At 51.5% G+C, this 14,391-nt stretch overlaps 1 protein-coding gene across 1 annotated transcript in view; it reads right to left on the bottom strand.

Annotated features, from left to right (window-relative positions):
* GPR157 (G protein-coupled receptor 157) overlaps positions 1–14,391 on the bottom strand; it is a 79,900-nt gene that overhangs the window by 2,567 nt on the left and 62,942 nt on the right. Inside the window, 1 exon segment of the mRNA XM_008567878.1 lies at positions 1,282–1,495. Coding sequence (XP_008566100.1) covers positions 1,282–1,495 — 214 coding nt within the window.

Genomic DNA, 14,391 nt, shown 5'->3' with positions numbered 1-14,391 from the left:
GCTGACCGAGAAGAGAGCTGCAGGACGGGGTGAGAATCAGTTAAATTTCCAGATAAAAAGGAAAAAGCAACCAGAAATCTTGATACACAAGACACAGATGGGAGTATGGGGTGGGGATTAGGTGTCCCAACAGTCACAGATAGCTGTAAGGAGCACCCTAACTCAGAAATGCTGCTCAGCCAACCATGTGCCCTAACAGACGGGGACATACCCTCCTACCCTCCAGCCTTGAAAACTCAGACAACAAAAAGAAACACACGGAATCCCACCAGCAACCCTGCAGCAGGGGAGTCCATCTTCAGAGCATTTCCTCTGAACCTGTCTTAGGGCTCCAGCCACTCGCCACATTTTATCTATTACCACAATTACTTACACTTCTGCCTCCCTCTCGAAGGGGTCAGGATCTGCATCTGAGTCCTCAGTATAACCTCCCAGCACGACGCAGCACACTTTGCACTAGCTGATGCTCAATAAAAATGCACTGAATGGGCGGCTGAGTGGCTCAGTACGTGGGTTCGTCTGAGCCCTCTTTGCAGCAGTTTGCTTGTGGCTAGGAGGAAGCCCCTACTTTACATTTGCAGAGCTGCTAATCAAAACAAGGAACAATTTGGCCAAGCCGTCAGAGGAAAACCACTCTTTCCTAGACTTTCTGACCCGCCCAGCCTACCAATTTATGAGTTTCTGAAAAGCTTACCACTCATGACACAACTTTAATTGCCAAGGACAACTAGGTGAGCTATATGCATGACTGACTGTGAAACTCCACGATCCTCCCTTCCCAGGGGCATCCTGGTCCGGCTCATATTTGGACACATCGCACCTTTTATCTAAATTCCTCAAGTTAAAGCAACCACCCCGATCTGGCCACCGGGGGGCAGTAGAGGGCCGTGGCCGGGAACAGGGGCTCCAGCCCATTCTTGGCTCTCACAGCAGCTGGGTCCTCAGGAGCCCTGGCACTGGGGCAGGCCCCTTAACCCTCCTCTGTAAGCCTCTGTTCCCTCATCTACGAAAGGAGGAATCCCAGGACTCAGCTCCCCACAGGGTGGCGGAGTTAGCCAATGAGCCGACCCCATGATCCCCATAATACAGTGTGTGGTGTGGTGTGGTACCTGATGAACAGTAAGCGCTCGGTCTTTCTGGCCTGTCACTAGCTCTGTCCCCAGAGACTCAGCCTAAGGTGGATAACCCTGACACCAGGACAGGGGCCAGGCCCTGCACCTGGGCACAGCGGCCACACAGAGGGCTTTGAGCTCCGAGGGCTGGCGTGGTGGGTGAACCTACCGCTCTGCTGATGTGCTTCCTGACCAGGAGGTACAGCAGGGGCAGCGTGACATAAGCCAGCATCTCCCACAGCTTCCCCGTCAGCAGCATCCACAGGACGCGATCCTCAGCCTCCAGGTCGATCCAGCACCAGCCCACGGATACGTCTGAGGCGTCATAGCCAATCTTCTTTAGAGTGACAGCCGCCATGGTGATGGCCAACGGAACCCCCCAGCTGAGGGACAACAAAAGAAAGGGGCACCGAGGTCAGGCCATGGTTTCCAGCAACGTCTGCAGGGGCAAAAATGATTAGGGATGCTCTATAGAGAAAGGAGACAGTGCTCCCCCAAGCCTGGCTCAGACAGTGTCCCTGGAAAATAAAAGGGACAGGTATCGCCCTGGGAGCCTGGTTCTAATCTGAATTCCTGGGCTCATCAGAGACTGGCACTAGAATGGTGTGGTCTGGGGACAGGCAGCTCCCAGCACTGCCCAGGCGCCTTCCTGCACCCAGAGGGGCTTGGCTCCAGGGTGCAAACAGCACCCCATGTGTCTGTGCTCACGTACACATGCAGTTAACAGTCAGCACCCCCTCCCCATCAGCGCTCAGGTCCAGGAGTGCACACATGGGTGGCTTGGGATTGCCTGGGCAGAGAAGTCCAGGGTCCCGTGTACCCCCAGCAGGATCTAGAAGGAGGCATGTGGGCTTTGGGCAGGTGCATTCCCTCAGCCCAGAAGACTCCTTGCTCTACAGGAAGGAGGTGTAGCTTGGCGAGGGTCAAAGGGGACGCCCTCTAAGGGCAGTGCCAGGCTCAGTTTTCTAGAGCTCACCCCCCATAGCAAAACAGCTGGAATCAGACCTGAGTCCCAAGGCCCCTTCCCCATAGTCCCCGTACCAGTTTCCTTACAAAGCAACTTAAATCGGTCAGGGGGACACCCAAAAGCTATGTGTGGCTCCTGAGAGAGGAAGCACAGCAGGGCCTTAAGAGATGGGACTTCGACACAACCGGCAGTGCCCAAGGCCTGGCTCTGCCCTCCTTGGGCAAGTTACTTGGCGGCCTCAACATGCCGGTGTTCTTCTCTGCCAGGTGGGCAGCAGGACAGTGCCTGCAGCTGGTTTTCATCGCAGGGCCACTGTAAGACTGAACAAATGAGCACAGCACATGTACAGGGCATAGCATCAGGCAGGTGTGCAGTGGTTGCTGCTGTCACAACTGCTGTCAGTGAGTTATGTCCTGCTGTCCCAGGATGCAGGTCTGTGGTGCAGATGCCAGAGCCACCTGAGGCCCATGTGGTTTCTGTCCCCAGGAACAGGACACAAGTGCCCATGTGCTAGGTCAACTGCCTAGAGAACAAAGCAGTTTGTAAACAGGAATGATACTTTCAGCATCACCAGGAAAATGCTTAGTTCAGAAATTGGTTATATTTTGAGAGCTCTGTGTCAGGAACATTGGCTTTCCGGAAGGACACTGTAGACCAATGTTGAGATCAAAGTTCCAGGTGAATCTGTGGCCACAACTAGGCGAGAAGTGTTGAGCTTTGACAAGGTTCTCCCACATGCCGTGGAGCCAGCAGAGGAGGCAGGTTGGGATGAGGACAGAGAGTCAGCTCCCTGGGACTGGGAAGAACTCTATGCAGGACACTTTCAGAACAGAGGTGTCCTGGTCAACTCTCCCCTCTCCAGCCCTCACTGGCCTCTATGGGGGCAGGCAGGCACGCCAAGGGTCCCCTTTGAAGTCACAAAAGCACAGAAGGGGCAAAAAGACCACAAATGTTAAAGGATTATTAGAGAGGTACCAAGCTATATCAGGAGTTTGTCCATTTTAAATGCTCGTTCTAGCAAAGCTATTTATCTGGTGAGTTAATGTATATCACTGTCAAACTATTTTGTCATAAGAAAGAGTTGTCCTTTTCAAACTCATAACGTCCCAGGATTTCAGGACAACATAAGCCACAGCTACAAGCTCCATTAGGGCCGAGTAGGCTCACTGCCCTAATCTCCAGCCCTAGGACAGTGTCTGGCACAAGCAGGGGCAGACGAAGGGTCTGCTGAGTGAGTGAGTGAATGAATGAATGAATGAAGTTGGAGCCTAATGACCGAGACAACATTCCCCGAGCCACTCCTTAAATACTCACCTCAAGGACATTATTGAAAAGGGGGTAAAAGGCCTTTAAAGTGCTGAAACCCAGTCCTAAAGTTATAAGGTGCTGTTTCTCATCATCACTTTACGGTTTTCAGGATTCCTTAGAGGAATCCTGGGAAGGGGAAAAGCACAGTCACCCTGAAGGAGGCTGACCCTGAGCCGAGTCTCACGGCAGCAGAGGATTCCCATGCCAGCGGGGCAGGGCGTGGCAGGTCGGAGGTCGGCTGTGGGCTCGGCTCTGGCGGCGGGCAGTACTCCCTCACGTTTCCTGTGCATCCTGATGGATCTTACAGGAAACCTGGGGACTGCCCGTGACAGACCCGCACTCTGTAACTACAGGCGTGTAGGACAAAGCCACAAAGTGATATATTGCCTCTGCATCACTGGGGGTTAAGAGTATGGACTTGATCAATAGGGAGAGGTTGTTTCAACTTGAGCGCAGACAGCAGCAGCTTTGCTGGGGCCTGAAGCCGCTTGGAAGATATTTAAGCGGGAGGTGGTGAGAGGTGGTATCGGGAGCTGGTGGGAACGGAGTGGGAGGAAAGGTCCAATGACCCCACAAAGCAGGCCGGCCAGACTCGTCAACTCATGGGTGTGAACAGGGCTGTGCTGGCAACATTTCCCAACAGGCTCTCCAGAAAAATGCAGATGTATGCAGGTGCGTGTGAATGTACATGTGCATGCACGTGTAAATTTATTGTAAGTTTCACTGGTACAAAGGATGTGTAGCGCACGATGACAGATGATAATAAAGCACATGACACCCCTTGTGGTCGACTCTGTGCAGCCGATCGACTCTCACAGACGCTGCTGTGGATTTTGGCCGAACCCCGGTGGCCACAGCCAACTGTGGAAGTGACTGGCAGTGGGGAGCAGTTCTGTGACATGAAGTTGGTGACGTTTCCATCTTCCTTGCCAGGTAAGATGGAAGTGAAATGAGGAAGACACAGAGAACGAGACAGATGTCGGAACTTCACGGGAGGGTGACATGAGCACCTTCGTTGCTGAATCGGGTACGTTCCCCACCCTGGAGGACCTGCCTCGGTTTTTCTGCACCGTGACGCTGCTTCTCCTCATCCCCTCCCATCAAAAACTCAGCCTCCTGCCTGCCCCACCGTGGCTGCCACCTCTGCCAAAGCTCAGCGACAGGAACACTTTTTTTTTTCCTTTTTGTCTTTTTTCGTGTCCGGCAACGGATCGCAACCCTCAGTGTCGCGCCCGTACCGGACCGGGACCGGCAACGGGATCGCAACCCTCGGTGTTGCTCCCGCACCTCGCTCAGCCAGTGAGCGGGAACCGGTCTGTATGTGGGATCCGAACCCTCGGCGGCAGCGCTGCCACGTTCCCAAGCGGCGCACTGTAGCAGTGCGCCACCGGGCCAGCCCAACAGGAACACTTTTAAGTTTAATTTGTACTATTAACATTTTCTCCATCACTTTCTTAAGTCTAGACCAGGAGTCCGGCAAACTGTGCCCGTGGGCCAAATCCAGCCCAAGGTCTGTTTTTTTTAAATAAAGTTTTACTGCAACACAGCCACAGCCATTCACTTACATATTGCCTATGGCCGGTTTCCAGCACAGCTGAGCAGTCACAGCTGACACCACATGTCCCACAAAACTGAAAATACTTTCTGTCTGGTCCTTCACAGGAAAAGTTTGCTGACCTCTGCTCTAAATAATCCACAAAGCAGTAAATCAAGCCCTGATTTCAAGTGTTTGCCAAATTCCATGGTGTAATACTCCCACCACGGCCAATTTCAAGCCACCAACAGAGGTCTCTGGGCACAGACGTGCGATGGCACACCACTCTACAGTATCCCCACCCACAGGTACAACAGACACGAACAACCTCGAGCACACAGAGATAGTGAGATAATTAGGATGAGCTTTGACACTTTCCCACTTCTGTTTCTATCATAATTTAATGTTTGATAATGGTTATATCTAACAATTGACTCACAAAATTCCCTAAAATGTAGCAATCGGATCTCTCGAGCTGGCTCCAAGACCCCACTGGACAGAGGGTGAGAAGGTTAAGGAACTGAAGGTGGCCTGGTCAAGATGGTGGAATAGACGGTCCCCAGCGTCACTCGCTCCCACAAATCAATGGATTTACAACTATAAAAATGTGACAATAGCCAAGGGGCCTCTGGAGCTCAGGTGAAGAAGAGGAGAGACCTGTGGAACTCATGAAGGCGGGAGAAACTACGATGAGAGAAAGAAAAAGCTGCTCTGAGCATTTCGGGCTGTGGCTGCTTTAATGCTGGGCACATGGAGCAGGAGCCGGCAGAATCCACAGCTGTGCCCTTCAGATGGAGTTACTTGGAGACAGCAGGGGAGAAGAGGGCCTTAGCGGCCCCCAGGACAGCAAGACCACTAATAGGGTTCCCGTGGACCCACACAGGAGCGAGGAGCCAGAACAGCTGAAAAAGGGGAGCCACTCAGAGGCCAGTGAGTCATCGCAAGAGACCGGCGCAGGGCCCATCCCATGGGAAGTGTTTGCAGCACGGGCGGTGGGTGAGACGGGAACACCTGGAGAACACTGGGACACAGCAAGGACAGCTGACCTGCCCCCCAATCAGTGCAGGACCACTCAGAGGAGACTGGTCGGGAATGCAGAATTGCATGGGGTGCAGTTGGATGAAAAAACTCAGGCCCAGATCAGAGATTCTACAGAACACAGACCCACCGGGTCTCTGGAGATCCGGAAGTACCTATAAGGTCAACCATTGAATCCTGAGCTGCACAAAAAGCCTTCCCTAGGGAAACAGCAGCAAAGCAGCAATTTAAACAACCACACAGCTCAAGTACTGGTTCCCACAGGAAGTTCCCCTGTGTTAGAAGTAAGCAAAGGACAAAAAGTTGGTTCCGGCCCAGGAACACCAGCAATACCTTGAGGTCTACCATGGGACATGAGTCATGAGGCCTGGGGGAGGACCCACTCACACAACCAGCACCTTGGGACCCTGCCCAGGAACCCGAGGATTGGAGCCAGGACCAGACCCCACTCCCACATCCAGGCACACCACCAAAGCCTCAGGGCCTGCCAGGGGACATGGAGCTAGCAGCTGGGGACCAGACCTCCTTCCCAGACCCAGGCACACCATGCCAGCACCTCAGGGCCCACCCAGGATCCCAGGGCAAGGAGAAGGGGACCAGATCCTCCCCCGCAACCAGGCACACCTCACCAGTGCCTCGGGGCCCACCCAGGGTCCTGGGGCATGGAGAAGGGGACCAGATCCCCCTCACATAACCAGGCTCACCACAACCAGTGCCTCGGGGCCCACCCAGGGACTCGGGGTATAGAGCTGGGGATCAGACACTCCACAACCAGGCACACTGCCAGCACCAAGGAGCATGCCAAAATCATCTCCTCCGTGTGGGTGGCCCACCACAGCCACCATGATATCCATGGCTGCCACAAGGTGACTAGATGCCACTACCACCATGCAGATGGTCCGCCAGCCACTGGAGTGCATTCACAAAAGAAGAGTCACCAGCAGAGATAAAGAAAGGAAGAGGACATCTCTCCCCACGGGGCCCATTTCAGAGTGATGGAAGAGACATCTGCTCTATGATAGTATTGGGGGACCTGATCACACCTCTCAGCATTGGACAGATCATTTGGACAGCAAATCAACAGAGTAACCATTATTCTTCCAGAAGGAGAGAGGAAATCTAGGGTGATTAGAAAGGGGACGGGGAGAGGAAGGGGGATGGGGTGGGATCGGACAGGGGTATAAAGAATAAGTATGATTTGTAACGATATATATGCTAGCAATATTGATTTGATCAACAGATGTCAATGTTGAAACCCAAAAATATGTATAATCAATTTTGATTCAATAAAAATTTTTTATAAAAAGGAACTGAAGGTTCCCCAGATTCTCAACCTACAGGGTGAGAGGAAAGTCAGTGTTTTCGGTGATCTCAGAAGAATAAACTGAATCATTCTCTGACCAGGTGGCCACTCTGAGCTGCAGATCATCTGAATTCCAGCGTTCTTGAAATGTATAGTTCTAATTCTGATATGTAGCACCTAACAGTTTTTTCCCCTCCAAAAGGAAGCCACCAACCAAAAAATAAAGTCAGAACAAGTAAGAAACAGCTTTGGAACAGCACATGGGGAGGAGACCAAGGTGTTTAGTTGATTACAACCTAGAAATCCAAGCGGTTGCCCCGATGCCCAGATGTGGGTGGTTCAGAACAGCTAGAAGATGATCTTGCCTGGCTCCATGTAGACACATGTGCCCTGAGATTGGAGATTTGAGCCAGGTCACTTGGGGGTGCATGTGAACAGACACTGGGCCTTGAGCTATTCTCAAATGCTTAAAAAATCTTAAAGAGGACCTGTTAGTGGAGAAGGGGTTAGAGGCCTGGAGGGAAGGGCAGGGAGTCCTGCTCAATGCTAACACCAGGGGCTGAACCAGCAGCCTCCACAGAGGAAGGCTGCGTGACCATGTTCAGGGAGGCTGTGAAGAGCGGGGCTGACGTGGGTTACAGCAGGCACTGATGAGGCCCCTCCTTTCCAAACCTGTGACTCTGTGGCTGAGAGGAAGCCAGGGCTGCATGCAGGAAGCCTAGGACACCTCCCCCTGAGCAGAACCAGCCACCTGGAGGGGGCACTGATAGCTTCTGCCAGAGGCGCCGGGCCCCAGCTCTGACTTGTGTTGGCCTGGGAAGCAAGGCCAGACTCCAAGTTGGCTTCCTCCCCCCATCAGAGGCTGTTATGGGCTGAACTGTGTCCCCTTCAAATTCACCTGTTGAATTCTTACCCCCAGATCCTCAGAATGTGACTGTATTTTTAGACAGAATCTTCCAAGAGGTAATTAAGTTAAAGTCATTAGGGTGGGCCCTAATTCAATCTGACTGCTGTCCTTACAAGAAGAGATTAGAACACAGACAAGTACAGACAGATGACCACAGGAGGACACAGGGAGGAGAGGGCCATCTGCAAGCCCAGGGAGAGGCCTCAGGACAAACCTTGGACTTCCAGCCTCCAGAAGGGTGAGAGAATCAATGTGTGTTGTTTAAGCCACCCAGTCCGTGGTCCTGTGTTACAGCAGCCCCATCAGCCTAACGCAGAGGCTTTCTACACACTATGGAGGAGACAGATGCATGCTCTGGGCAGGGGGTACTATCCTGGCTCCCGGGGGTTCCAATCCCAGAGGAAAAAGGATGATCAGAAACTCCCCACCCCCGCCATGCCCAGACTGGCAGAGCTGGGCAGGGACCCCAGGTAAGCTCAAGGGAGGGGAAAGCAGACAAAAAGCCCTCACATCTGTCCTGAGCTCAGCTCTTCCTAGAATTTGGCATCCTACTGATATATATATTTTTTTTTCCTTTTTGTCTTTTTTCGTGTCCGGCAACGGATCGCAACCCTCAGCGTCGCGCCCGTACCGGACCGGGACCAGCAACGGGATCGCAACCCTCGGTGTTGCGCCCGCTCCTCGCTCAGCCAGTGAGCAGGAACCGGTCTGTATGTGGGATCCGAACCCTCGGCGGGAACGCTGCCACACTCCCAAGCGGTGCACTGTAGCAGTGCGCCACCGGGCCGGCCCCCTACTGATATTTAAATCTCCTCCAGAGAACTGGAGCTAGGAGTACTACTCAGGGTTAGCTAAGTGGTGAGCAAATCGTCCCCCATAGATGACCTCTGTGGCATTTGTCACATGGGCTGTCCCAGAGCAGTGGAGCTCTGGGTTTCCCAACACCTTCCACCAGAGCTGGGTCCCTCGGGGTTCCCAAGTGGGGATCTTCTGTTCCGTGGTCCCTGAAACCTCCCCCACCAGAGTCAGGTAAAGGAGACACACAGCTCCACATCACACACAGATGGGAGAGTTATGCTAAAAAGCTGCCCACTGATTGCCAAAGGCTCTGAACACCACGCCACCTCCAGCTGCACAAACGGGTTAGGCTGTAAGGTGGGGGTGGGGGGGAGTTGGGACTCAGTGTGCTCAGTCACTTGCCCACACTGTTCCCTCCCCCCAGACCTTACCCTTCCTATAGAACTTTGGGGTTGGCAGCTGCTAGGAAGAAACTTCCCCTTCTGTGGACCACACAGCAGCGCCTGGTTTAGGTACCAAGAGGCCTACGGAAAGCCTTGAATGTTAACTCAACAAACACTTTCAGAACAAAACTCTTGGGCAACAATGTGACAATTCAGAAAACTCTTGGGAGCAGGACAGAGCAGGGCTCAGCTGCAGCGAGTGAGGCCTGATGAGAGGCTGCCTGGAGGTTTCTTCCCCGGGAACAATGGACACATATTGTCCTGCTCAGGGGGCAGAGGGCTGGGATGTGGGAGAAGTTCAAGGAGTCAGCCACCAGGCCAGGCCACCATGAGGTCACTCTGCAGCTTTGGCTGCAGAAGCAGGGAGGGATGTCCAAAGAAACTTTCAAATGCCAATGTCTGCAGCACTCAGCTCTGAGACGCTTCCCTGCCCACCTGGGTCCCGGCTGCCTTAGCCAGGGGTAAGGATGGGTTCTTGGCCAAGGGTCAAGGGGCAGCCTCTGCTCTCCCGACTGCCTGCCCTAGGCTTCCGCCGCACACATGAACTCAGTGCTGTGACCTTGCTGCACAACAGTGACCTCTGAAAACTTTTTTGGGGGGAGCAAACAATAACCAGTTCAACCGTTATTCGGAGCACTGACCAACGTGGGGTGCTGTTCACAAGGCCGCTACGTCCATCCTCATTCAGGTACCACCTGCTTGGGGGGCCCTTCAGAGACAACCTGGCCCTGCCCGTGGCCTCGTCACCTCAGCCCCACCATGAGCTGGTATCAAATTAGAGAACTCGGGGACCTTCCCTCTCAGGGCTCACGATTCCCCTTTTTGCTGCACAGGGACTTCCCACGGCCCCCGGAGCAGGGTCTTTATGGTGAACTTGGAGTGCCATAGACTCTGTTTTCCTCCACAACCTCAAGCAAACTCCAAAGGGTGGGTGAGCACATGGGTGAGAGGCACAGAGCCTGTCCCCACCGGGGTCATCCCCATACCACTCCCATCTCAAGGTGGGCCAACTCGGCCAGGACCCTTCCTTTGACCCAGCGAGATGAGCCACTCCCAGTCCTTAGCCTCCCCCCATGTTTATGGGACAACAGGGGTTCCAATGGCAGGGGGCAGTTTAACTCACCCCCAGAGATGCATAGCCATATGAACGTAAGATACGAAACATGGGGCATCTGTCTGATGCTGTCTCAATAGCTAAGATACAGTAGAAAGCGATTTCTTAAATACAGGGCTTTCCCTTGAACACTGTTCTCACCCAACATTGGAAAAGCAACCACCACCAAAAGATTCACTGCAAAATACTGTCAGAGTCCATGGATGCTAAACCCTTGGTTGAAAGCTTGAGGAGCAACAGGATACTTACAGATGTCTCTCAACAAGATATTCATTAATTACAAAAGGAAAAACAGTAACTTTGCAGTGGAGGAACCTGGCAGATATCTCCTGAACCTGGTGATCAGTTACCACCACCAGTAAGGCAACAAATCCGTCACCAGCCAACTGGTAGGAAGCAACGCGAAGAACATGCTTGCTGGGATGGTCCAGCCAAAAGTGCAGAACCTGAAACCACTCATGAGGAAGCACTGGACAAACCCAAATTCAGGGTCATTCTACAAATAACGGGCCTGTCTTCTCAAAAAATGTCAATGTCACGAAACACCAAGACAGATGGGAGAACTGCTCCAGTTGAAGGAGAACAGAGACATGAAAATGAAGTTGACCTATAAGCCAGGACTTTCCTTTGCTATCAGGGGCACAGTCAGACGACAGACAAAATCTCAGCACAGTCCACCAACACCAGGCAACAGTGTTGTTCAGGGTTCACTTCCTGCTTTTGGCAAGTATTGCTTTTGGTAAGGGGTTCTGTAAGAGACTGTGCTTGTCTCCTGGAAATGCGCACTGAAGTAGTTAGGGGTTAGAGGGCATCATGCCTGTCACTCACTCTTAAATGGTTTCAGAAAAAATAATGGAAGTGGATAAAGCTAACAAGATAAAATGTTAATCTCTGGGAAATCTGGAAAGCTAAAAATAAGTTATTGTCAAAATCATATCTCAATTTTAAAAAATGGTCAAGGCCAAGGGACAAGACAGAATCATAAAAGGGCACTGACCTTGGAGTGTCAGGTCTAGGTTCTAACCCTGAGTCTCCCACTTATTAGCTATGTGGCCTTGGGCCATCTGGTGTGCTGAGTGGAGGGGGATCCTTGCCCATCTGCTGGGTTAGTGGTGATCAGTGAGCTATGAATGGGACAGCGCTTTGCAAAACGCCAGGAGCCAGACGCAGCTCATGACAAAATACAGTTTCCCAGAGGATGAAGTCTAAGCTTTCCTCCTTCAATGAGGAGGAAAAATGTCTCTCTGAAACGGAACCGGTGTTAGGATGGGCCACGCAGACGCTTTCCTGGAAACCTGTGCAGGCGCAGGATTCTCTCTAACCTCCTGTTTTTACATGGCTGTAACCTGTTTTATTTATTAAATTAAAAAATATATTTTCTTGGCAGCTGGTCGGTACTGAGATTGAACCCTGGCCCTTGGTGTAAATCAGTTTTTGAGATATCTTTTTTCACTTAATCTGGTATCATGCCACCTAAAAAACATGAGTTACAGAGTTCATACCCAGTATTTAACAGCTGCATAACACTTCGGAAGGGAAGGTAACCTATAATTTACTGTTCCCCTGTTGTTGGACATTGAGGTTGCTTCCAAATGCTCCCCATAACAGTGCCTCCCAAACTCCTTTGCACACGCAGCTTTGTACATATTTTGGATTATCTCCTTAGACTAAGTCCCAGTAAATAGGATTACTGGATCAAGGGGTATAAACCAAATACTTTCTATAAGAATTATTTCAATTTACACTGCCAATAATAATGTAAGAAAACACCAGTTTCACAACATGTACCACATTAGTACTCTACCCTACTATTTTTTCTTCTAATTTAATGTTGTTATAATTTGTACTCTTTTGAGTATTAATGGGGCTAAACTTTTTTTACCAACTGCTTTTACTGTTTTGTCTGAATGTGTCCTTTGTCCATTTTTTCAGGATATTTGTGGGTTTTTAAAAAAAATCAACTCCTAAAACCTCTTTATAGGATAGAGATGTATACTTTTTGTGTTGTCACATTTTAAAACACTTTCCAAAACCAGAAGGTTTGAAGAAGAGGACTGATTTACAGCAGTCTGAAAGGGTTAAAATCTGGATGATTGCGTAGTCTATGCCTGAAGACAAGATTTCCCACAGATCCTTCAGCAACAATAGACTAATACTCCAAATAAATACATCAGAGAGTCCTTAGCCAAGTCATTAAGTATATAGTCTGGGAGGATCTAGGTCAATAAATGAACCTGTTAGACAGGTTTTACCAACTCCCTTAGACTAGTGAAGTCTAAGTGCTAACTTCCAAAGGAGAATTCCAGGGAATAAATTGCCAAAACTCCCTTTCTAGCTTGGATACAGGTAATTTTTTTCCTTTTTTCTTTTAAGAAGTGGGTGGATCATATTTAACAGAGAAGAGGAAAGATTCATCCCTTTTTCGTGGCCAGAAGGGGACACAGACTTCCCTAGAAGGAGGCCTTTCCTAAGCATCATAGAAAACCCTCCTGGAGAGTCCCTGATGAGAGGGAACAGGAAGATCTCCCAACTCAAGGAACTGTTAGGAAACCCATCTTTTCTACAGGAGCTGCACCAGGTTCTGTTTATTATTTAAAACATATTGTATTCCATATTTTTTAAAAGAAGGGGGAAAAGAGAAGAGGTTCAGGCAAAGGAAGGTCCAGTCTTGGTCTCTGCAAGTACCCAAGAACTCCTGCATATATGCTGCCTATCAGCCACTAAGGACCACCAGGTCTCTGACACAGCATCAGGCGGGATGCTGGGAGGGGAGGAACGGTGGCCCCTCTCTCTGTGGGTCCCTGCAGCACCTGAGCCACTGCTTGAATGATGGGCTGCAAAGATTTTGACTTGAACAGCTGAGAAGCAGGTTACTTAGTTTCTCTCGGACCAGCTGGCTTCTGTCCAGCAGTTACGAGAGATGCAGGTCAAGTGACTCTTACTGCCTTGTAGCCTCACCATGTGACACCCAGGTGACCTGTCTCTACCAAAGTGCTGACTGTCCTCTCAGTCCTTGGAAAACACTCAAGTTTTTAATACAAAGGACCTATAATTAGGTCAGTATTTGGTGCTCTGATCTGGGGAGGGAGAAGAGGAAACCAGCCCTAGGATTCCCGCCTGCGGTTCAGCACAGGACACAATGAGATGTTCAAATCCTGAAATTACACAGGCGAGGGCCGACCCTCCTCCATGGGTGAGGCTTACTTGACAAGATGCTTCAATGGCAAGGCCGGGCCGGGCCTTGGTTTTCCCTACTCTCAGAGACTGCAGGCAGCTGGCAGCCCTCCTCCAGACCAGCCTTCTGCCACTGCCCTCAGTCTTAAAGGTGGTGAACTCTAGAAAGTCACGATCACCTAGAACAGAAATACAAGAGCCTGGGGCCTGACTTCTAGAAATGACAAAAGACAAAAAATAAAAAGGACGGTTCTTAGTGAATTTTACAGCTGAGGCACTGTGCTTTGGCAGAGGGCTGGATGGATCAGCCACCTGGGAGTGGCTGAATTCACCACACCGACCGTGTCATGGGGTGGTGGTGGTCGCAAGGGGCTGGAAGTCGTCTGGCTCTCCTGCCTGGGGCAGCCACCTAACTCATCTCCCAGCCTAGGGACCAGGCGCTTCTGCCACGGGTAGCAGAGACGGCAGGAACACAGTGAAGGAGTTGACAAAGGGCGCAGTGTCCTCCCCAGCTCCTTCCAAGTGACCAGGGCCGGCACTGAGGGCGAGCTCTGGGCTGGCAGGGGCGCCCACCTCGCCGTGGGGCTCGAGCTGGAGCAGGCACAAAGGGCGCCCTCTGCGGAGATGCTCAGGCCGGGCCCGCCTCTCGGGCAAACCCAGCATCTGCCCGCTGGCCCTGGGCCGTCCACGGGC

This window comes from Galeopterus variegatus, unplaced genomic scaffold (assembly GCF_000696425.1).
Source record: "Galeopterus variegatus unplaced genomic scaffold, G_variegatus-3.0.2 Scaffold353, whole genome shotgun sequence".
Taxonomy (NCBI): Eukaryota; Metazoa; Chordata; class Mammalia; order Dermoptera; family Cynocephalidae; genus Galeopterus; species Galeopterus variegatus.
The sequence above is the reverse complement of the archived record's forward strand: the minus strand, read 5'-3'. Positions and strand labels throughout refer to the sequence as shown.